We start from the raw sequence: 23,742 nt of genomic DNA on the forward strand, positions 1-23,742 counted from the left end.
ATGCATGTGTGTGTACATGTGTGTGTGTGCATGTGTGGGCATGTCTACCTATGTGTATATTCACTTAGAGGGATCTGTTGTTGCCTATTTCTGCCCTTGGGTAGAGTGGGCAGAGATGGTAAGGGAGTGTGTGTGTGTGTGTGTGTGTGTGTGTACATGCATGTGTGTGTGTGCGTGTGTGTGCATGTGCACCTGTGTATGTATTCATCTAGAGGGAACTGTTGTTGCCCATTTCTTCCCTTGGGTAGAATGGGCAGAGATGGTAAGAGAGTATATACATGTGCGTGTGTGTGTGTGTGTGTGTGTGTGTGTGTGTGTGTGTGTACATGCATGTGTGTATATGCATGTGTGTATGCATGCATGTGTGTGCATGTGCACCTGTGTGTGTATTCACTTAGAGGGATCTGTTGTTACTCGTTTCTGCCCTTGGGTAGAGTGGGCAGAAATGGTAGGAGAGTGGTGGCTGCCACAGCAGATCATTAGCACACTCAGTCACAAAGAGCAGTTGAGGGCAGGCGGAACGGCAGGGAACAGAGGCACCTGGGCTAAAAGAGGAGAGCAGGGCAGTTGAGACAACAGAGTCAGGCTGTGGAAGGCAGAAGGTTGTGAAGACTCAAAGATGGGAGGCAGTAGCCTCCGGTCACCACAAGAGTTCAACACCATCCAGCCTCTAACAAATGCCAGAGAGCCTTGATGCCAGCTGCTGCTGTGAGCTAAGGGTCCCAACATCCAGAGCTTAAGAGATAGGACCTGAACCACTGAATCCTGCGGCTATGAGCCATACATGAGGGTGGCACCACTGTCCGGGCCCAGGGCACTAAGCCTCTCGACCTGAGCCTCTGAGGCTTGGGCCTACATGCCCAGTCATGGTAACGCAGATCCAGGACTCAGAGCTAAACGCCTCTGGGTCTGTTAGTCCAGCCCACATTTGGGACGAAGAGACCCAGAACTGCCACTGCCACCATTTGCTTACTTGCAATTTAATCCAACGGAAACAAAGGAGCCCAGACTGTAACAGAAGGGAAAGTCCACTCACCCCTGTACATTTTTTGTAATTTCTTACGAACCTATGATTATTTCCTAACATAAGATTAAAGGCAAAAAAGAACAAGTTTCCTGGAACCCACTTTGTAGCTTCACGGAGGTGGTGGGGACCGGTACTTACACCGTTCTTCATACCCACCTTTCTGATCTCACCAGAAAGATGGGTCTACCCAGAGCCACTTCGGGAATCTAATTATGACTGCATGCTCCTCTCGGCTCCCTTCTAACCATTCACAAGCCAGTTCACTGTGCCTCCCCTCCAGAGACAGCTGCTCAGAATGTCGAGTATGGTGGCAGCTTGCAGTTTCTCCCTGTCTCCCACACACAGAATTCCCCACCCCAAGTTGTCACAACACCTAGCTGGAACATGGATGAGGAGGAAATGATCCCCTCAAGCCAGTGATCCCCTCAAGACTTCTGGTCAGCAGTAAAGCCCAGGGCATGCACACCCAAGTTCACAGGTGAAGAACCACAAGCCAACATTTTCTTTCACCTCATCCAAAGTATCTTACTATTAGACAAAGAACCAAGCCACCACACCACTGCCACCACCACACCACTGCCACCACCACACCACTGCCACCACCACACCACTGCCACCACCACACCACTGCCACCACCACACCACTGCCACCACCACACCACTGCCACCACCACACCACTGCCACCACCACACCACTGCCACCACCACACCACTGCCACCACCACACCACTGCCACCACCACACCACTGCCACCACCACACCACTGCCACCACCACACCACTGCCACCACCACACCACTGCCACCACACCACTGCCACCACCACACCACTGCCACCACCACACCACTGACACCACACCACTGCCACCACCACACCACTGACAACCACACTGCCAGGACTGAACAAAGAGCACTAAACCAGCAGAAAATCTTTTTGCGTTGTAACGCCAGGATAATTTCTCATCCCTCTAAACTGTCCCCACGCCCAGAGAAAAGTCTGACAGGACTGGTTTGAGTCCAACAAGCAGATTCAGGTTTTCAAACAAATGGCCGAGCAGTCACTCAGTTTCCTGAGAATCTAAGTGGACGCTGCACACCACTGAGCAAGAGGAGGCTCTGCACCTCGAGGTGGGACTGAGTCAGGACTTCGAAGCAGAACAGTGAGGTGTGTGTACTCCAATCCTGCTCCATCATGCTTGTGCCAGACGTCCTGCTCGAGATACCATTCCCCACAGAGAAAGAAAATCTTAAAGACGTTTTTAAAAAGAAGAACCCTCCAATTCCCACCGCTCCACTCTTAGCGCCTTCAGTGAGTACAGTAAAGACAAGTGAAGGGTAGATAATCAGGAGGACCATCCTGAGGGGCCTCTCCTAATACCCAACTCCCAGGAAAGAAAGAAGCAGAAACCAGTTTTCACTGCCTCCTGAACACAGTGCCCAAGAGGAAAGGAGAGAGAATTCATTGTTGTTTGTCTTAAGTATGACACGGCCAGACTGTCTGATCCCTGGGCAGCTGGGGGTGTTGAGGGAGACACAGGAGACACAGAGAGAGCCGATCCATCCTGTCTCCATGTTTTGTTTTATTTGGTTTGGTTTGGTTTTTTAGCAGAAAGAGCATGCGTGTTGGCAGAACATTTCCAAATCAAACTCAAGACTTAGGCTCCAAGCTGGTAATTGGGTAACAGTAAGACCGTCAGGTCCGCAGCTGGATAGAGATAAAAGAAGCAGGTGAGAGATGTTGTTCTTTTGGAGAAGGCAACAGACTTCAGGGGCTGAGCGTGTGGGAGGACGCACCTCTATCTTTAATACAGACCCATACTACTGAAACGGGCCCTCAGATGGCTACACTTATCCTGACCCTAAGCCGATAAATTCTCATTTCAAAGGTGACTCATAGGATGTCGTCTCCGGAAAGAAATTCACTCGGAAACGTGAGCCAATCATAAACAAAGGGCCCAGCTGGCACTTGAATTGGTCGGCACCTCAAATGGGACATAGGCTTTCGTCAGAGTATCAAAGGGCTTTAAAGCAAGCAGCCCACCTTGAAGTGGCGGTGGATATGACCTGAATCCCAGGCGGGTGTCAGAGACTGGGCCCACAGCAGCAGGAGGGCAAGTCTTCCAGAAAGCTCAGCACAGGCCTCTCTCTCAAACTTCAGCCACAAAGAAGGAAAACAGAGGCATCTCTCCATTGCTGAAATAGAAGTTTCTGGTCCTCGGGCTTCTGAAAGTACGCTGCACAGAGAGGTGGGGGAGGGGCAGAGGGAGAGACGGGAAGAGACAAAGACAGCGAATTTCTGCAGTGCAAACACTGGCTTTAGGGGGCACAGCGGGTGGGAGGATGGGCAGGAGCAAGCTGCAGGCCATGGGTGGGAGTCAGGGCTCTACCTGCTGCTCTCCATCTCTCCACCTCATCACTGGGAATAAAAACCAGGTAACCTCACTGCCTCCGGAAGCCGCTACACAAAGCTAGCTTTCACTGTGGCTCTTAAAACACAGAAAGGAAAGCTTCAACTCAGCCTACCCTTTGGTCCTTGTTTTGTTTTACAAAGGCTTGTGGAATTTACATCCTAATCTTACGTGGTTTTTTTGTTTCTTTCTTGCTCTTGTTTTAAGAGCTCATCTGGCTTACGTAGCCTAGGTTGGCCTTGAACTCTCAATCCTCCTGCTTCAGCCTCTTGAGAGATGGACCGTGCACCTTGAGACTGCTAAGGAGCACCTGCTGCTCCTCCCAGCACCGAGGTCACGTGGTTCACAACCTACGGCTCCCGCTCCAGCAGACCTGAGGCCTCTGACCATCACAGGCCCCTGCGGCCCACTCACTCACAAGCAGACACACACACACACACCTATTTAAAAATAATAAAAATATTTAGGTGTGCCTTTCTACCAAGCCTCTAACCATTTTCCATGTGCCCCTCTGTAGTGTTGGGTACGTGCCATTCCTGTACGGCCATTGACACACTCCGTATCCAGGGCCCTTCTTGTTTTGCCAAACTGAAATTATGATCCATCAAAGAGCACACACCTCACACACCCACCCACAACACCCAGACCCCATCATAAAACCCAAGCACCCACACCCAGCACACAAATCTCACATGTACCCTAACACTCATAACACACACCCCAATTTATGTGGACCCCACAACTCTCCAATCCCCTATATTCACTCGACCCAACTCTCCCACCCCAACATGCTCTCACATAAGTTCATATGTGCCTGATACCCCGACTCTTCGCAGCACCCCAGCTCCTAAACACTTCAACTCTCACACACGCCAGCTCCCATAACCCAGCTGTCACATGACAACATGCCAGCTCACATAACCCAGCTGTCACATGACAACATGCCAGCTCACATAACCCCACTGTCACATGACAACATGCCAGCTCACATAACCCAGCTGTCACATGACAACATGCCAGCTCACATAACCCCACTGTCACATGACAACATGCCAGCTCACATAACCCCACTGTCACATGACAACATGCCAGTTCACATAACCCCACTGTCACATGACAACATGCCAGCTCACATAACCCCACTGTCACATGACAACATGCCAGCTCACATAACCCCACTGTCACATGACAACATGCCAGTTCACATAACCCCACTGTCACATGACAACATGCCAGTTCACATAACCCCACTGTCACATGACAACATGCCAGCTCACATAACCCCACTGTCACATGACAACATGCCAGCTCACACACACTCCAAGATGCTCCTACCATGTCTGAGGACTCCTTTACAGAACAGCTCCCCTGCCTCACACAAGTACTCACCACCACTCCCCAGTCTCCAGGAATGACCATCATCCCATTCCTGTTCCCTACCTCTCTGTGCTCTTGAAAATAGAATGCTTCCTGACTCTGCCATGTAAGCAAGGGAAGCTCTAAGCCTTCTGAACAGGAAGCCTGTTTTTCCCTTAGACGTGGGAAACAGGGTGGGAACATCTCAAAACTCATCCGGCATCATAAAATGTAATGCTTACTCTAAATCCCGCTTTCACTGGGGGGGGGGGTCCCATTTTTTACTACAACATGTTCACTTTGCATTCAAAAAGAAGAATCTGCTTAAAACATATTTAGGCATCCTAAATCAGATCATCCTGTCATGACCCAAGTTCTTGAATAATAAAGGGGACAGAGAGAATATGAAGGGAGGGAAGTGTGTCTACAGGATGCCTGCAGCCTGGAGGAAGCCATCTATATGGCTGGTGCTCTTGGAATAGTTGAAGGAGTAAAGAGTGAGGGACAAGAACAGAAAGAGGAACGGAAAGAGCAAGGGTCTTATCAGGTGCCCATGTGCCGTGACTCAGTCAGGACAAGCTCAAGGCAGGAAGACACTAGAAAAACCTGGTGTGGGTGACTCCAGTGGACCTCGCCTCCTGGCTTTCCTCAAAGTAAAGAATGAGGAGGAAACCTGCAAGCAGAAGACGCTAAGACCCAGCTTCCTCTGACTCCAGGGGCAAATGAAGTCTACCTTCTGTCAGCACTGACCAGATAGGAGGACCACAGCAGGGAGGACTACACAGGTGCCGGGTAACCAATGGGACAGATTCACCTTCATCGCCTGTCCTGAGTGCATGCAGTAAGCACAGGAGGAAACTGGCCCCAGATCAGAGAAGAGTCCTTAGGCCCAGGTCATATATACATGGACAAGCTCCACCAAGCCTGTGAGAGGTTACAAACCACACACACAAGGAGCACAAAACAAAACAGACCAGCCTTCAAAGACCATCATGCTTCTCAGCAGCCTAGGAGGAAGGAAATCTGCAGACCAGTCATTACAGGCTTCTCCTGGAGAAAGCCAATCAGTGACAACTCAGTAGATCATCCCTCCACTACCTCAACCAAACATGGCTTCTTCCGTGGCAGGCCTGCGGTTCTGCACTGGTGTGGGCAAGTGCAACTCCACCAGCTTCCAGCTCTGCTTCCTAGCTTTCGTGAACTTGAGGCCATAGACTGAAAACCACGTACCACAAACCAAAGCTTACCTACACGGTGCTTGAGGCTGTTGACCTCCCTCCTGAAGGAAAGGTTGTTATCAACTTTCATTAGGGAAGTCTAGCAACTGGGCTGGGGAGATATCTCAGTCCGTAAAGTGCTTGCCACACAAGTATGAAAACCTAAGTTCAACTCTCACAACCCAGATAAAAGTCCAGAAGTGATGGTGTACAACTGTAATCCCAGAACTGGGGAGGCTGAGACAGTAGGACCTCTGGGACTCGCCAGACAGCTAGTCTAGCCAAAGATGTGAGTTCTAAGCCTACCAGAGACAGTTATAAAAGTAAGATGTGCAACACCTGGCAAATAGCGCCCAAAGTTGGTCTCTAGCCTGTATAGGCACTTGTGCACACACCCATGCATACACACCACATACCCATATCACACACACACACACACACACACACACACACACACACACACACACACACAGAGAGAGAGAGAGAGAGAGAGAGAGAGAGTATAGCAACTACAGAAATACTGACAAGCAACAAGCACCCTACTCCCCTCTTCCAGCCATCTCTCCACAGCAACCAAGACCAGGGAAGAGTCATTAAAGTCCACAAACAAAATTGTGTCAGCACCGAGGGTTTTGTGGTGCTGGATGAGGTCCCTGGAGTTTCTGCTGTTCTGCTGGGCTACTCCCTCCCAATGTGGCTGTGGTTTGGTCCTCAAGCAAGTTGAAAGAGAAGCAAATACTCTTCCTCCCAGGGTTCATTTGCCTGCCTGCCCTCTGCACCAGCCTGTGAACGCCAGAAGTAGAAGAGAAAGCCACAGCGCAGCTACCCCGACCACAGAGCCTCAGCTACTGGAAGCCAAAACTGCAACAGAGTTGCCCAACCAAAAGAACAATGAGGAATTTGATTTCAAAGAGCCAGCCTCTCAACCACTGGCCTTTTTGAAGTGGGAGATGTCAGAATTAGGGATATGTGATCAGTAACTCAAACCACCATAAAACCTCAACAGTGCCAACATCAACGATTATAGTGTGTTTATCATCTGCTCTGACTGTCAGATTCCGTAGTCACACCATGTGTACCATGTGTAATCAAAAGGGTCCAAAGCTTACAATTTGGCTGTTTGGTCATGCGAGGCACACATTCTGGGTGCTGCCTTGACGTGTGTGGCCAGCGGGTGTCATGTAGGAAACAGAAGATCTAGAAACTCTGCCATCACAGACAGCTCCCCTTGTAAACCAGGATGGCTGATTCCCAGGTGTTTGCTCCCTGGCCCTGGCCTTTGGCTACAAAATGTGTGGTCTCGGTTGTCGATTTGTCTGGATTTTAGAAATGTCTAAGAGTGGCGAAGCATCTATGTAGGAGTGTTTCCACAGAAAACTGTCCGGAGGAACAGTGGTGAGGAACTCAAATGTGAGTAGCACTATTCCGTGGACTGAGGAACAGAGGGATGGGGAACGGCAGGAGGGAGCCACCTCTGAGTATGCACATGGCTCCTGCCCTCGTCCTCTAAGGTCAGGCTGCAACAGTATCAGACTTCTAGTGGGGACACCAGGATCAAGGGATCAGTCAGTGTTTTGGCCCCAGACTGGACTAGGACTACTGCAGTGGCCTGTTTATTTAACTGGATAGCTAAAGGGCTGTGGGTCTTTGTGGTACACGGATGTCCACTTTGAGGTTGTATAAGTCAAGCTAATAAATCCTATTATATATTAGATATCATGCTGTATTAACACATGTGTTCGTTGATTCTATGTTCCTAAGCTACCTGTAGATAACAGTAGATACAAGGTTGTGCTTTCCCACCTGTGGGATTACATCCACAAATCGGATTGGCTCAGAACCTAAAACATGGAGCTAGAGTATATACTGACAGGTTATTTTCTTGTCATGATTTCCAAAACACTTATTCTAGTTTCATTTCTGTTGCTACGGTAAAATATCCTGATGGAAAGCAACTTAAGAGAGAATGGGGTTACTTGACTTACAATTCCACATTACAGCCTATCTCTGAAGGGAAGTGAGGCAGAACTCAAACAGCTACTCACATCACATCCAAAGGCAAGAGAGGAGAGAGAAATGAATGCAGGCCTATCTGCTTGCTTGATCTCAACTAACCTTCCCCTCCCCGGAACTGTTTAGGACCCTCTGCTTAGGGAATGGTACCACCCACAATGGACTGTATCTTCCTACAGCAGTTAACAAAGTCAATCCCCGGCTGACATGCCCATAGGCCAACCTGACCTAAATCATTCTTCAAAGGGCTCTCTCCCCAGGTGATTCTAGGTTGTGTGCAGTTGACAGTTAAAACTAACCAGCACAAGGATACAATGTAACAACTTTCACATGGAATTGACATTAACTTGAGTCCTACAAAAGGTATACAAAAGACATATATGGAAAAGAGTCTGGAAAGTCAACAGATTTTGGTAATCATTGGTGTGTCTTGGTGCCAATACTCCTCAGGTATAGAGAAACTAATGAGCTAAGAAAAGGAGAGAGAATCCACATTCCTGCAATACCAGTGCTTAGGGGGGCTAAGAAAGGGAAATCATGAGTTTGAAGCTGCTCCACTCAGCAGAGGGAAAGGGGGATAAAATAGAAGGCTCTGAAGAGGCTCCACTGCCTGAGTCATTGTGTGGTGCTCTGAGGACCTGTCTATAGGTTTACACAAACACTAAACACCAGGCTGATCTGTTACGAGACCCTGAGGCCACGACGATCAGTGTCATTCCACAAGGGGTGGCTGACACCGTGATGATAATTATCACAGCGTTCAATTGGGTGACAGCAATGTCCTTTGGCAGAAGCTGCCCAATGGCCTTGAGCTCTCTTTGGTCATCCATTTACTGAGGGGACCTTCTTAGATGTCCCTGAAAGGGAACAAGCAAACATTCCGCTTCCACTTCAAGCATACCTAGCTATATTGATTTATCGGACCTTTCCTCTCTGTAAATGTTCATAACTGTTACAGTGTGGATCGCAAGTGCTCCCCCAAAGGCAGTGTCTTATGCCTTTGTCCACTGTTGGAACTATGGGAGGGTGGGGACATTGGGAGGAAGTAGGTTACTGTAGACATGACATAGAAATGTATGTTGGGACACAGACTCCTTTCTCTTTGTCTCTTGGCCACGGCAAAGAGAACTGCTTGGCTCTGCATATGGTTCTGCCTCACCATTGGCCCAGAAACCACAGTCACATGACCACAGACTGAGACAAACCTTTCCTCCTTTTAGGTGTCTGCTTCAGGTATTTTGTCACAGCGATCAAAAGCTGATCAACAACCAGATTTGGGGGAAGGGGTTATACTTCTTAGCACAAGCATTTGTCCCAGCACCGGCCTAACTCTGGATTCCAGTTGTGGAACTAGAGATTGTCTCAGTCAAGGTTCATCATATGAAAAATACTACAAATTAATTTGTGCTGCCTTAGTCACAAAAGGAACTTGGTAAGAAGGTTACCGTTGTCCCTGGTGGAAGGCACGGATGAGGAGACTGGAGGACCTGGGACCTCACAGTTTCTCCGCCCCTCGTGTCTGTGCCTGTGTCTAACTGTCTGATTCTCCCAGATCTTCAGAACATTGTTCCCTGCTTCCACATTCACAGAGCAAGAGAGCAGTGTCCTCGCAGCATCCCAGAAACATGAGGTCATTCCCAAGCCCCTTAAACTCAGAATCCCTGAGACCCAGCTCCTAAAGGTCCAAACGACCATGGGGGAGAGTTGACCACATTTGTGTAAGATGTCCACAGAAGCCACAGTGTGTAAGACAGCAGGAAGAGACAGGTTCAGGGGAAGGAATCATGCTGTGGACAGTGATATGAAACCAAAAGGGTAAGGGCAAAGTGTAACTTTAAAAAAATAAAAGGGCCATCTTGCATCTAACCCAAAATATAATTGAGTGTCTGCAAAATGAAAACACACTGATATTAATCTCCGGGTTGAGGAGGTCCCTCAGATGAGCCTACTTGTCTGTTTCCAAACTCCACGGGCACCTGCGTATGACATGCTCACCCTAAGGCTGAACCTCCCACTACCGTGTTCCATGTGTTCTAAAGCAGAAAGTTCTAGCAGCCACACTTCTCACAGTATCCGTGACAGGCTGAGGTCCATCTTATGCCTATATTTCTGGATATGTGTTGTTTCCCTACAAAAAAGTAAACTAATCTGTGGAAACCATGGCCATTTCCCACAGTTTTAAGTTAGTGTTTCTGTACCCGCCTCTATTTTAAGACTTCTCCAGGGAGTGAACCTAGCCAGGGGCTTCCTGCACACTAGGCTAGGACTCGGCCCCTAGCACATCAAGCCCTTCAGATGAAGTTGACTTCGTTATGAGTTGCTTCTCTGCATATTTGGTTTTTCAAACATTAAATATTGACATTCTTGAAGGAGATGGAAACAAAACAATAAAAGTCAAATTACCGTCTTTATACTTTTTGTCACCCCCAGTGAAAACACTCTGACAGTGTGTACAGTTTATAAAAAGAGGGGGTACACTGTGCAGTCCTCAGGAGGCAGCCCTTAAAGAAGAGCCTGGGAAGGAGACCTGGAGAAGCTGGACAAGGTTCCAAGGCGCCAGGGAACTTGAGACTCCAGCACAGCCAGAGACCAGACAGCGGCAGACAGTGCCCTCTTTCCACTCCCCAACCCCAGGCCAGGGCAGATGGCAAGTCTTCAAGCCCACAGGACTTGGCACTCCTGACGTCAAGTCCAGCTCTGGCTTCACATATCTAACGTGAGAAACTAGAAAGTCACTAACTGGCTTTGCTTTTGCTATGTGACAGCTTCCGTGGGGCGATTTGCCTGCCAAGAGGGATGTGACACCAAATTCATGTGGTGCCATAATGGATACCTGAGTCAAGTCCACTATGCTCACATGCCAGACCCAAATGCCAAAGCAACAGACACTCAGCTGAGGGATCCAGCCTGAAAAGGTCAAGAAGTCTCATAAGAAGATCAACAGTGTAAACTAACCTGGACCCCAGGAGCTCCCAGAGACTAAGCCACCAACCAGAGAGCATACCCTAGCACATATGTAGCAGAAAACTGCCTTGTCTGGCCTCCGTGGAAAGGAGGCACCTAATCCTATAGAGACTTGATGCCCAGGGGAGAGAGAGGGAGAGCCACCCTCTCAGAGGTGAAGGGGAGAGAGAATGGGGTGAAGAACTCTGGGTGAGGGGACTTGGAGGAGGCCAACATTTGGAATGTAAATAAATAAAATATTAATTTTAAAAAGCCTCAATGTGCTGATATCATTTTAAAGAGGAGTATGGGGGGTGGGCAGTGCTTCTAACGGTTAACTGAAGAGATGCTACGGAGAAAGATAAGGAGCAAGCAGGACATGGGCAGGAGCAAGGATGAAGAAAAATGACCACACTGGAGAGGCTCCTGGCCCTGCATGTGTGACACACGGCATCCCCCAGAGCAGTACTGTCTGAGAGACTGTCACCCCAGCCAGACATGAAAGCCCTGGAACTTCAAAAGGTCAAATAACCCACCCAAGGCCATCCGTCTGCTCTAAGGGGAACTGAAATCCAAACTAGGTTCAATTCACCTCAGTCTCTCCCACATCTTCATGCTCCCAGGGCCTGCAGTTCCAAAGGCAATTGGGAACTTACAGCTTGCAAGCATTTTGTGGGGATGGGTGCATGGTTTTGAGCATGCCTGTAAACACACGCATGCCAAGGGAGGGAGGGAGGTGCCAAAGGTCAGCTGCGGGCGTCAGTTCTCACCTTCCACCTTGTTTGAAACAGTATCTCCTGCTAGCAGCTGACTATCCAGGCGATATGGAAGTCCATGAGCCCCACCCCTATCTTGCTATGGTGCTATTACAGGCTCATCACTATACCCTGCTTTACCTGGGCTCTGAGTATCCAAAGTCGGATCCTCAAACACGCACAGCAAGTACTTAACCACTGAGCCACCTCCCCAGCCCTCTGAACTAGGAGAAAACACCTCAAGTTAACAGGAGCTCACTTCAGGAAGGCGTGAGCAGCAGCTTCTCAGGCTGACACTGTTAGCCTCTCTGGTTAAAACTGCACCTTCCACAACCTCCTCTCCAGAGAGCCCAAGTCTTCGGGCCTGGGGTGAGGCCCCAGGGTCCCAGCTTAACAGACACCAGTTCTGGGACAGCTCTTCAGAAACTCTGGTGGGAAACAAGGGCACGGACAGTGGCGGGGTGTGGAGAGGAACCGGAAGAAGTTTAGGTTGTAACATGGATGGACAGACGGAGGCTGGAATGAAAGATCCTGGCTAACTGCTCCACCCACTTCTCTGCTTTTGCAGAGGCCTTGTCTCAGGAAGAGAACATTCTGGAATCGCTGAGCAAACATAGAGGGAAACGGGAGGAGTCTCCAGCATCACCAAGTGCCAAAGTACCAAACCTAAGCCAAGGCTTAAAGTAATCATGAATGCTTGATCTAAGGTTATAGATGAATAAGGAATGAAAATAAGGGAAGGAACATACCGAGTCGATGTTATTGACTTACACGATGAGAGGAATGCCAGAGCTATTATTCAGATGTCAAAATAACTCCAAGAAGAGTACAAGGCTGTTTTGATAATTTGAAACCCAATACCTGCCCGCTTTGAGACAGGGCTCTCAGACACCCAGCCTCCGTAAATCCCGCTGCACCGCTCTGAGCAGGTCACATTTCGTCTTCCAAGGTTATACCGTGTTAAATTATATGCAATTTCAAAAAGAGCAAACCCTTGTCCTGCACTAGAGTCCCTCCTCTTAAAAGCATGCTTTGGATCAAATTAATTTATAGCCCGAGGGGATTTGGGGAGAGAGAAAGCTCAAAATTCCAAGTGAAAATAGCCCAGAATCCGGTTGCTTCTTAAATATCAGGAGATGTTGTCTGGGGGCTGGGAAGGGCTGTGCAGAGAGATACAGGTAAACGGACCAACCGGGGACTGTCAGGGTCTGGTAGACGCTTCATAGGGAAAAGGTCCAGTTGGATGTCAGAGAGCATGAAGTAGGGGCCCAGCACCCACAAAACGCTAAACACAGCAGAGGCGCTGAAGCAGGATAGACAAGGGCAGGGAGTATCATGGGGATGATCTCGATGCCTGTTCCCAAAGCCCTTACCAGTCAGCCGGTAGCTCCAGCCGGTGGCTCCAGTCAGCTTTCATGAGGGGCTTGCTCAGAGTAGCTGCTTTCTCTGTGTCCTCTCTCCTCTCTCCCACCATTGAGATGCAGCCTAACTGGAGGCCCCTCATGGTTAGAATCACAGTATTAATTCAGAATAATCCTCTCAATGAGTAACCTCCTGGTCTGAAGTCTTATCCAGCTCTCTCCTAAGTAAAAGGACTTAGTTTCCTCCAACTCTGCCATAGAAAAGTAAACACAGAGGGATTCCCAAAAAGAAATCCAGTGGGGTTGGGGATTTAGCTCAGTGGTAGAGTGCTTGCCTAGCAACCACAAGGCCCTGGGTTCGGTCCCCAGCTCCAAAAAAAAAAAGAAAAGAAAAGAAAAGAAATCCAGTGTTAAGGGCTGTGTTTGAAGTAACTCCTTTCGTCACCCGTGAAGTTTAACGAAGGTCACTAAAACGTATACAACTTTTAAGGATACCAAAAGTGAAAATCTAGAGCAATGGTCCTCAACCCGTGGGGTACGACCCTTTTAGGGGTCAATCAACCTTTTCACAAGGGTCACCTAAGACCGCTGGAAAGCACAGATGTTCACATCACAATCCGCAACAGTAGCAGACTACAGTTACAATGTAGCAACTAAACAATTTTACCGACGGGGTCACCACAACATGAGGAACTGTATTAAAGGGTCTCACGCAGCATTGGGGAGGTAGAGAATGCTGCTTGAGAACAGTCATTTGCGGGGTAATTGAACGCACACACCAAAGCATGCTGTGTGCTAGAGTACCAAGCCACGTGCTACCTTCGAACAGTGGAGAGATGTTCTCTGGCATTTAAAAAAAAAAAAGCATGACTATAAATTTCCATTATAATCACCAAATATCTGTTTTCTGACTAGAACCATGGAGTCTTGAGGCAGCCCCATGGCAAAGGTCCTGAAATAGCCCTGACTGTATAAAATCTCAAGAACGTGGCATGTGAGAAAGGTTTCATTCACCTTCACTTATAGATTTTTCTACATCTCCGAGCTTTTCTAAGGCACTCACAGTACTGCTCTCACCTGACCCACAGCTTACACTCTCAGTAAGAACATACCTGTGCCTTCTTGATTTAACCAATCCCTTAAGTTCGGAGTTCCCATGCATCTTTCCGGTCTTTGTTACTTTCTCCTTGTTTCTAATACTGGACTAGTTTTGAATCTATAGTTTGGCACACTAGGTACTCTTGGTGGTTTGAATAAAAATGGCCACCATGGGCCCAAAGGGAGTGGCACTGTTAGGAGCTGTGGCCTTGTGGAAGTGGGAGTGGTTTCGTTGGAGGAAGTGCATCACTAGGGGGTGGGCCTTGAGGTCTCAGAAGCTCCTGCCTGGCCAGCGTGTCACTGTCGCTTCCTGCTGCCTACTGACCTGGATGTAGAACTCTCAGCTACCTCTCCTGCACCAAATCTGCCTACACGCCACCATGCTTCCTGCCATGATGATAATGGACTGAACCTCTGACCTGTAAGCCAGCCCCAATTAAATGTTTTTTTCTTTATAAGAGTTGCTGTGGTCATGGTGTCTCTTCGCAGCAATAAAGCCCTAAGACCCTACTCAAGGTGTACTCCCATTCCATGGACATTTCCTCCACCATGGAAAGGTATGATATCCTCAGGAAAAGCAAACCTGTGCCTGTGGTGTATTTTACACACCTGTGTCCGATAACAGCATCTGGGTTAGGAAGGCACTCTTGACTAACACCCTTGGGTGGGCAGGACCATATTCAAGGACTTCCTGTCACCAACACCAAGACCCTAGCGAATGGCAAGAACCATCCTCTTTCCTGGTGGCTGACCCAGACGGCCGACCTACCAAACGAAATGGACACTAGCTGTATTCTCCTATTGCTGCCTCAGAGACACTTTACACTGAGGAGGCTGTCCAGTGAGCTTTATAAAACATGATGCTCTCACCGAATCCCTGAGGAAACCACCTGCCCTTTGCTTTGTGGTTTTCCCAGCTTTACTCAACTTAAGACCATCTTATACCTACCTCTAGGGGCCTATCTTTGCTTCTTTTAGAAAGTCTGTCATGGTTAATTCTATCTTAGTCACTTCAAAACTCATAGCTATGTGCCTGATATGTTGGTGTGTATACAGGTCTGTAGTCAAACACTTGGGAGGCAGAGGCTGGAGGAATGTGAGTTCAAGGCCAGCCTGAGCTAGATAGCAAAATAAAAGTGATTTTATGAAATGTATTAAAAAATGTTTCTAGTTTGACAACTCGCAAATGTCTTTCTGAAGGACCTGGGAGCCATCCCTTTGAAACAGAGTCATTGTGACAATTCCCCCTCTCCGAGTCTCACTTGAAAGTAGCAGCCTACTTGGACAGGCATCAGAAAGACTAACTCTGTGTCATTGTCCTCAACCTCTGGCCTTTCTCCTTCACTAAGGCTCCCTGAATGAAGTCTCCCTTATGTATTTGGCTTTGTTCGGCACGGTTTTCTCTTTAACAGGAGCTTATTATTCCTATGACATTGTACTTCACGGAGAAAGGAGAAAGCTTTTCTCTTGCTGCTCCAAGGAGTTATTTCTCCGAGAACACAGGATTCTTAAGTTCTTCATGGCAAAGTGCCCATGCCAGTTATGAGCCATTTGGGAAACAGTGAGATGTGACTCAGTGATGTTGGGTGTGAGAGCCATGATATTAACAATTTCGCTGTCACATGAACATGACAGAGACCGCTTAGGCACACTGAAGACTCCAGTGTCACCAGGTGGCAGAATCCTGTGAAGAGAACAGAAAGGAGATTTATCCCATGTGGCCACTTTGGGAGGAGAACCCATAAAGAGGTCTAGTGACCCCAAGTTCAGCACTGGGACACTGACATGAAGTTCAGGTTTAATCGGAAGGAAGGAAACATATACACCTGAGAGGTCTTGGTCATAGCATGGACCTGTCCACCACTGATTCTCTGTCTCATCTCTGGTCTGGCCTGCAAGATAATCCAGTCAGTTACTGGAATGGGGTAAAATCTCTTCCAGGGGATCAAGTTCTCTCTCTGGCTAGCAACAAGGCTCAGCCTGTTCCTTGTTTCTGCAAGAATTCTTAGGTGAATTCCAATTCCTTCGGAGCCATTGTTTCTTACATCAAGAGTCTGACAGCCAAATGGACTGTGTAAGTGTCTGTCTTTAGAATTGCCAGGGTGGATATATGTCTGTACAAGTTTGTGTAGAGAACTAGTCATCCTTATCACCCATTCATGCACTCATCAAATACTCACTGTGTGGGGTGGATTGAATGAAAATGGCCCCCATAGTTGTATAAGGGTGGCACTATTAGGAGGTGTGACCTTGTTGGAGAAAAATGTGTCACTGGTGGTGGTGGGCCTTGACATTTCATATGCTCAAGCCAAGCCCCCCTCCTTCCCCTCCCCCCTATCTCCCTCCCCCCTCCCCTGCTTTGGATTTGGATAGAGAATGCTCAGCCACTTCTCCAGCACCATGTCTGTGTGTGCCGGTATGCCACCATGCTCCCTGCCCTGATGACAATGGACTGAACCTCTGAACTGTGAGCCAACCCCCAATTAAATGTTGTCCTTTATGAGAGTAGCCGTGGCCACTGTGTCTCTTCACAGTGACAGAAATCAAGAAACCAAATTAAGACACTGTGTTTTGACAAGAGGCTGTTCTGGCATCAGGGTAGATTAGATTACAAAGAGAGAAGTATGCAGAGTATTGGCGTGCTTTTTGCCCTTGCCTTTCTTTGCTTGATCTTAGAGGTTTGCCCTTGCCAAGGGCAAGGAAGATGACGAGATACATAGGAGTTAATGGAGGGCACATCCACATCTGTACACTGAAACAGATGGTTTCTGCTGTAGTAGTTCATTAGTATTCTTGGGGTTGCTGCACCCTTTGTTGACTTTGAATATCTGCTAGGGGTTTCTACCCCACTTCAGACCATATTATTCCCAGATAAAAGACACAGAAACCTTTAGATTTATTTTTAAAAGAAAACCAAAACAAAAAACAAAGACAAAAAATGTAAAAGCACCAGAGTTGGGCAGATATCAACCCTCTATGCTATTTTGTCTACCTCCCTGTGGTGATTCCCGAAATATCACTCACCATGTTGCATCTGGGCAGTTCCTATCCCATCAAGTCAGCCCTCACGGCCATGAACAAGTTCCTGGTCCATCTACCCCATGGTGACTTCCTTCTCTCTCACTCTTATGACCCAAGCCCAGGAACCCCTGCCCAGCCTCCTTTCTTCTGCCCAGCGCAGGCTGTAGGCATCTTTATTAACCAATCAGGGATAACTTGAGGGACAATGTTTGTACAACAAAAGCTGGTGTGCAAGAGAACTGACTGGTCTTGAGCAGTCAGGTCGTGGGAAAGAGTGTTTAGCATTTGGATACACAGCAACGCAGCAGATGAACCCCAGCACTCTGCAGACTGATGCACTGCGCTGCCGACCTCAGAAAGACCGCCCTTGCTCGTCCCCTGTGCAGCATATAAAGAGCCAGGTATAGGGGACTAAACTGTGCAGTATTTGGAAGGGAAGATCCGCCCCTTCCTGGCCCTGAGTGAAGTGTGGTAAGGAGAAGAAAACACAGAGCCAGGAGGTCAAGAGAAGCCAGCAGTTGCCCCACTTTCAAATAGGGATATCCAGACAGACACACCCATCCGAGCATGAATATGTGCTGGTGATTCTGACAGCTCCCAAAACATGATCATTCTAATGGAATGCCTTAAGATTCAGCTGCAACAGGGGTCACTGCAGCCAGCCCCCCAACCCCCTAGGGCCAAGAGCCAGCAGACAAAGTAACTCTCCACTAGTGTGTGTTCCCAGCCTGGGGCTAGGTGAGAGACAGTTTCAGAGGTCTGCAGGCAACAAAATACTAGCAAGGGAGAGATGGCACAGGGAGAGATAGCACAGGTACCTTAGAGGTGATTACTATCTGAACTGAGAGAGAAAGAGAGAGAGAGAGAGAGAGAGAGAGAGAGAGAGAGAGAGAGAGAGAGACTCCAGTGATCCCTCCTCACCCATGATCTTGACTTATACAGTTACCTGTGATCAGTCACAGCCTGAGGATATTAAATGAAACATTTCCGAAATAGGTAGTTCATACCTGTTAAGCTGTACATGAATTGGGAGTAGCATAAATAAATCTGATATCCCATTCTGACCCACGCAGGACATGAATTGTCTAGTATGTCCACACAGGACACAGTAGTTGTCCATCAGTCATTTAGTTCCCAGTTCAGTTATCAGATCAGCTGTAGCAGCTACAGCAAAGCAGATATCCAGGCAACCCCATCATCCTTCATAAGGGCCCCACAGTAAAGAGGATTGACACTGGCATTGGAAGTGCCAGGGGGAACCATGAAGTACCAGGCAAGGGCAGATGGTAGAGTACTTCTCATGCCAGCATGGGGACTTGGGACTGGATTTCTAAGACTCACCTAAAAGTGACTGTGCATGCCTACAATCTGGGTGCTGAGGAGATGGGGACGGGGTCCCAGGGCGTTGCTAGCCGGTATAGTTGGCTATTGAGTTCCAGGTACAGAGAGAGACTCTGTCTCAAAAAGTAGAGAAGCAGTTGAAGAAAACATAAACATCAACGTCTAACCTCCACACACTTGCACATGCACACACCTGCACATGTACACATATATGTGCACATACCTGCATGTGTACACACATATGCACCACACACACCTGCACATATACAAAAATACACACACATACCTGCACATGCACACACATATACACATACCTGCATGTGTGCACACATATGCACACACACACACACCTGCACATGCAACACATACACACACACACCTACATGTGCATATGAGCATACACAACCAGCATGTGTGCACACATATGCCCACAGCTGCACAATCACATGCACATACAAACACGCAAACTTACACATAGGCGCATGTATCCACACACACCTGCACATGCACACACACACACACACATGCACACACACGCACATGCACACTTGCACACACCTGCACATTTACTCACATATGCACACACACCTGAACGTGTGCACATGTAGATTTGTACACACAAAACAGCTTTTCTAGCAATATACTAATTGGTTTTATTTTGACAGAAACCACATTACCATAAATTCTCTCACAGTGTGTATGATAACTGTCCTCTCTTTCTGTTAGTCTCTGCTGATAATCTTACAGTGCTTAACTTATAAAATAAATTTCATCTTAGGTATGGATGTAAGAAACAAAACAGAGCACATGGAGTTGGCATGCATAATTCCAGGATAGTGGAATGGGCAGTTGGGGAGGGAGAACAGCTGGAGGCAGGGAAGCCAGCATGGGACATAAGACACATGGATACCAACGTCCTTCTCACACCAGAACCCAGGTAGGGAAAAATACACTGGAAGGCTATTTAAGCCTACTTCTCCTTAGACAGCTGCCTACAGGTATTATTTTAGTTAAGCCAAGGTTTTTAATATAAACTGGATGGTACAGGAGTCATAGATAACCCAGAAACCTGGGGGATGGACACAGAGAGAGAGAGACCAAAATTAAAGGAGTGCATCTTCTCTCTAGTGTGAGTTCAGCTGATAATTCCACACGGTATTGGCCCTACGGCATGGCTCTGGCATGGGTGCTCTGTGGGTCCCCATTTACACAGGAGGAAGGGACACAGGATAGAAACGTCCAGCAGAACTAGTACCAAGGGCACTCAGAGTTAAACCCAGAGGAGCATCTCTAACCATTCCTCACCAGTCCTGAGCAGAACAGAGCTAAGGCTTGAAGTACCTGAGCCGCTGAGCTGCCCCGGATGAAGATGCCCTCTGGAATGTTCAGTATACACCGGTGTCCCTCAGCAGTAAACAAAATACATGATGTCTGCGTATGGTGGGCTCATTGACACAGTCTCCCTTAAAAGAAAATGAAAATTTGTAAAGCGGCAAATAAAGATGAGGCGGGAATGAGAAAGGGAAAGGCCCGGCAGAGGAGGCTCCTGTGAGAGGTATACATTTAGGGGAACAAAGAAGGATGCGAAATGCTCTTCTCTGTGTCCAACTGTGAAGTTTGGTTAAAGACGTGCCCTTGAACTGGAATGATCAAAGACAGCTTCCAGTAAGTACAGCTTGGCGGACGTACGATTTACTTTTTATTTTTAAACTGAATTCAGTAGAGACCTGCATGCATTAGGTTAAGATGATTAACAGCTGAAGTTTGACCTTGAAATAATCTTTACATTGTAAATTCTTAATGATCAAAACCGTGTTCTCAGTGATTAATACATATTAGTGATTAATTATTAAAGAAGAGTAATTACAAATACATATTCTTAAAATCTTGAGGCTTTTAAGCCATTTGTAGAAGTGACTGGACATTTTTTTCAAATTTGCAGGGAAAAAAAAGGATCCCATCTGGTTCTCACGTTCATTGCCAGTGTGTCGACAACCAGAGATGGTATTTCTCTACCTCTTGTTCTCCGTTGTCTCATAAGCAGGAATTCACAGCAATTGCATCCCATCAAAGCCAAAGAAAGAAAATGGCTCTACAGAAACCCATAACATTACAAAGTAATCCTGGGTTAAGGAAAAACAAAGCAAACTGGCAAATATGTACCAACATGGTATAATGAAATGTGTTATTTTGTATACTGACTTAATAAAAATAAATAAACAGAATAACACATACATATATACATACACACATACACACACACACACACACACACACACACACACACAGGGGTCTGGGAGATGGCTCAGTCAGAAATGTGCTTACCATACAAGTGCAAAGGTCTTAGTTCAGTTCCCTGCACCGACATGAAAAAGAAGGTTTTGGTGTCATGTGCCTGTAATCCTGGAGCTGGGGAGACAGAAACAGCATTTCTGGCCAAACAGGTGATCTCCGGTTCAGTGAGAGATCTTATCACACAAAAAAGTATAAGCCAGCAATTCCAGGTTAGCATACAACACTGAGAAGTCAGGCAGGAAGGTCAGATGGTCACATCATGCCCACAGACGAGAGCAGCATCGGTGACATGTGGAGAAAGCAGACACCCGTACACCACCGAGGGGGAAATGTGATGGGGCCAGATGCAGTCACTCTTTAATACAGCCTGAGGTTCCTCAACACACCACGCTAGCTATGTTCCCCAGAGAACTGAAAACACGTGGCCACGCAAAGCTGGTATAGAAGTGCTCAGCAATGCCCAATAAAGGATAAGAAATAAAAAACAGTGTGAGGGGCCATCAGTTCGTGAGCTGAATAAAGTGTGGTGTGTGTGCGTATACAATGGAAAACCGTCCCACACAGAAATAAACCAAGTACTGAAATAGACCAACCTGTGAATGAACTTGAAACCGTCACATCAAGCACAAGAGTCAGTCAGGAAGGACTCTTGGTGCAGAACAGAACAGAAAAGGTCATGGGACAAGATCAGCCATCACCGGACACTGAGGGATGGTGCAGTGGGTCATGATTCCTAATGGGAAGGTTCTTTGGGTGTGGGTGTTCTGGTTTCATTTCTGCTTCTATGATAAATAGTAGCTAGAGACAGGGTCTGCTCCTGAGAGCACTGGCTGCCCCTGCACGTAAGGAAAACTAGAGACAAGCTCAGCTGTTGTGAGCACTGGCTTCTCATGCAGAGAACCTGGGTTTGTGTCCCGGCACCCACATGGTGGCTCACAACCATCTGTAACTCCAGTTGAGGGAGATCTGATATCTTCTTCTGGCCTCTGTAGGCACACAGACATATGCATAAAATAAAAAATAAATGGATTTTAAAGCAACGGAGCAGAGGAAAGGACTTACATGGTTTACAATCCCAGGCCACAGTCCATCACTGGGGCTTGAAAGTCAAGGCATCCAGTTAGACCACGTCCATTCTAATGGCCACAGCCAGTCAAGAGCAGAGAGAAACATTTACAACCACGCTGCCTGTGTGATTGCTTTCAGCTAGCAGGCTTCACTGTGTTTAGAGCCCAGCCTAGGTAATAACATCCAGGGTGGGTGTTCCCACACTCAATTAACTATCAAAACAATTACCTGAAGATGTGTACACAGGCTAAACTGATCTGCTAACTGCTTGACAAGACTCTAGGCATTGATTCTAGGTTGTGTCAAACAGACAGCTGGAACTATCCAACACAGGGGAAGATGCCTGAAGAACCTCCTAAGTGTACAAAAAACACAACTACTTTCTCTTGGGGGTGGAGGTTTTTTGAAACAGGATTTCTCTGTGTAGCCCTAGTTATCCTGGAATTCACTCTGCAGATTATGCTGTCCTCAAACTCATAGAGATCTACCTGCCTCTGCTTCCTGAGCCTGCACCGCCACTGCCCAGAATAAGTATCTATTTATAAATGATAATTTTTATGAGATGTGGGTTGTATCTCTCAACCTTTGAGGATCTGGAGTTCCCAAGGATATTCTCAAATTAATATTGTGAGGATAAACAAGTAGGAGATGTATGGAGCACAGACTCATGGGTTGAAGCCAGAACTAGATAATGTACACCTTCGGGGTGTGTAGAAGAGGTTCTCCTTTGGGACTGAAAAGCTAAGCCAAAGGGCAGCTGGGAGCCCTTAGTCACCACAAGAAGAAAGGCGTGGTCTCTTAGTGACATTGAAGGGACACACTAACAGTCTGTGTCTTAGTATCCATTGCTGTGAACAGACTCCATGACCAAGGCAACTCTTAAAAAGACAACAATTCATTGGGGCTGGCTTTCAGACTCAGAAGTTTAGTCCATTATCATCATGGTGGGAAGCATGGCAGCGTGTTGGCAGACATGGTGCTGGAAAAGCTGAGAGTTCTGTATCTGGTTAAGCAGGCAGCCAGGAGAAGACTATATTCCTCCTTGGGCGGAGCTTGAGCATATATATAACACCTTAAGGCGAGCCCCCACAGTGACACACTTCCTCCAACAAGGCTACGCCTCCTAATAGTACCACTCCCTATGGCCAAGCATCCAAACACATGAGTCTATGAGGCCCAAACCTATGCAAACCACCACAGTCTACTAGTGATGTTGGCAGTGTGAAAGCTTTTTAACATGGATGCATGTGGTAGATGTTTGTGTACATGCTTATGTGCATGTGTCTTCTTCAATCATTTCCCAATTTATTTTTTGTGACAAGATGTCTCAGTAACCAGGAGCTCACTGACTTTGTTGGCATGAGGATCCAGTAAGCCCCAGAGCTCCTCCAGTCTCTGCTTCCACAGAACTGGGGTTACAGACGTGCACAGCCCTCCCGGGCCATTGAGATGGATGCTTGGCACCCAAAAATTGGGTCCTCAGGCGTGTGCAGGAAGTATTGCATTAACTGATCCATTTTCCCTGCCCAGAAATGTAAAAAGAAAAAAATCTCAGCAACGGAGATTTACCATGAACAGACCAAGGAACTGATTCCCACCTCTGCCTCTCCACCATCTTTAGACATCTGAACTTCTCTCCAACTCTGTAATTTTTATGAAGTAAAGACAGAATTTGGGGGTGGGATGGGCAGGATAAATCAAGGAAAAGAAAAGATGGGGGCCAAGGATAAATAGGGAAGGGTACCCTCAAGGAATAGAGGAGGAGGGGAGTTTAACAGAAATAAGAAATCTGTGGTGAAGGAGGGAGACCCTGTGACCTCTCAGAGGGAGAAGGATGTGAG

The 23,742-nt window shown here is 47.5% G+C and overlaps 1 protein-coding gene across 2 annotated transcripts; it reads right to left on the bottom strand.

The window, feature by feature from the left end:
- Window positions 1-1,841: 1,841 nt before the first annotated feature.
- Window positions 1,842-16,473, bottom strand: RGD1562683. Of its 2 annotated transcripts, NM_001108314.1 has the most exons (4): window positions 15,126-15,246; window positions 13,091-13,216; window positions 3,067-3,259; window positions 2,612-2,730 (listed from the first exon to the last, which is right to left on the bottom strand). In NM_001108314.1, the coding sequence occupies exons 2-4, from the start codon at window positions 13,189-13,191 to the stop codon at window positions 2,719-2,721; spliced, it is 306 nt and encodes a 101-aa protein (NP_001101784.1). In that variant the 5' UTR covers window positions 13,192-13,216; window positions 15,126-15,246; the 3' UTR covers window positions 2,612-2,718. The 2 variants fall into 2 exon arrangements, with proteins under 2 accessions (XP_063126684.1, NP_001101784.1); XM_063270614.1 differs by having other exon boundaries at window positions 1,842-3,259; window positions 13,091-16,473.
- Between the last annotated feature and the right edge of the window lie 7,269 nt (window positions 16,474-23,742).

This window comes from Rattus norvegicus, chromosome 11 (genome assembly GCF_036323735.1).
Source record: "Rattus norvegicus strain BN/NHsdMcwi chromosome 11, GRCr8, whole genome shotgun sequence".
Taxonomy (NCBI): Eukaryota; Metazoa; Chordata; class Mammalia; order Rodentia; family Muridae; genus Rattus; species Rattus norvegicus.

What these genes read in the sequence shown, in the direction of transcription:
- RGD1562683 (XM_063270614.1), bottom strand. Translation starts at nt 13,221, where the DNA reads ATGAGGGGCCTCCAGTTAGGCTGCATCTCAATGGTGGGAGAGAGGAGA. An exon ending in CTGGAGCTACCGGCTGACTG is followed by an intron (nt 3,260 to 13,090) that starts GTAAGGGCTTTG and finishes CTCTCTGTGCAG; the next exon opens with CGTACTTTCAGAAGCCCGAG.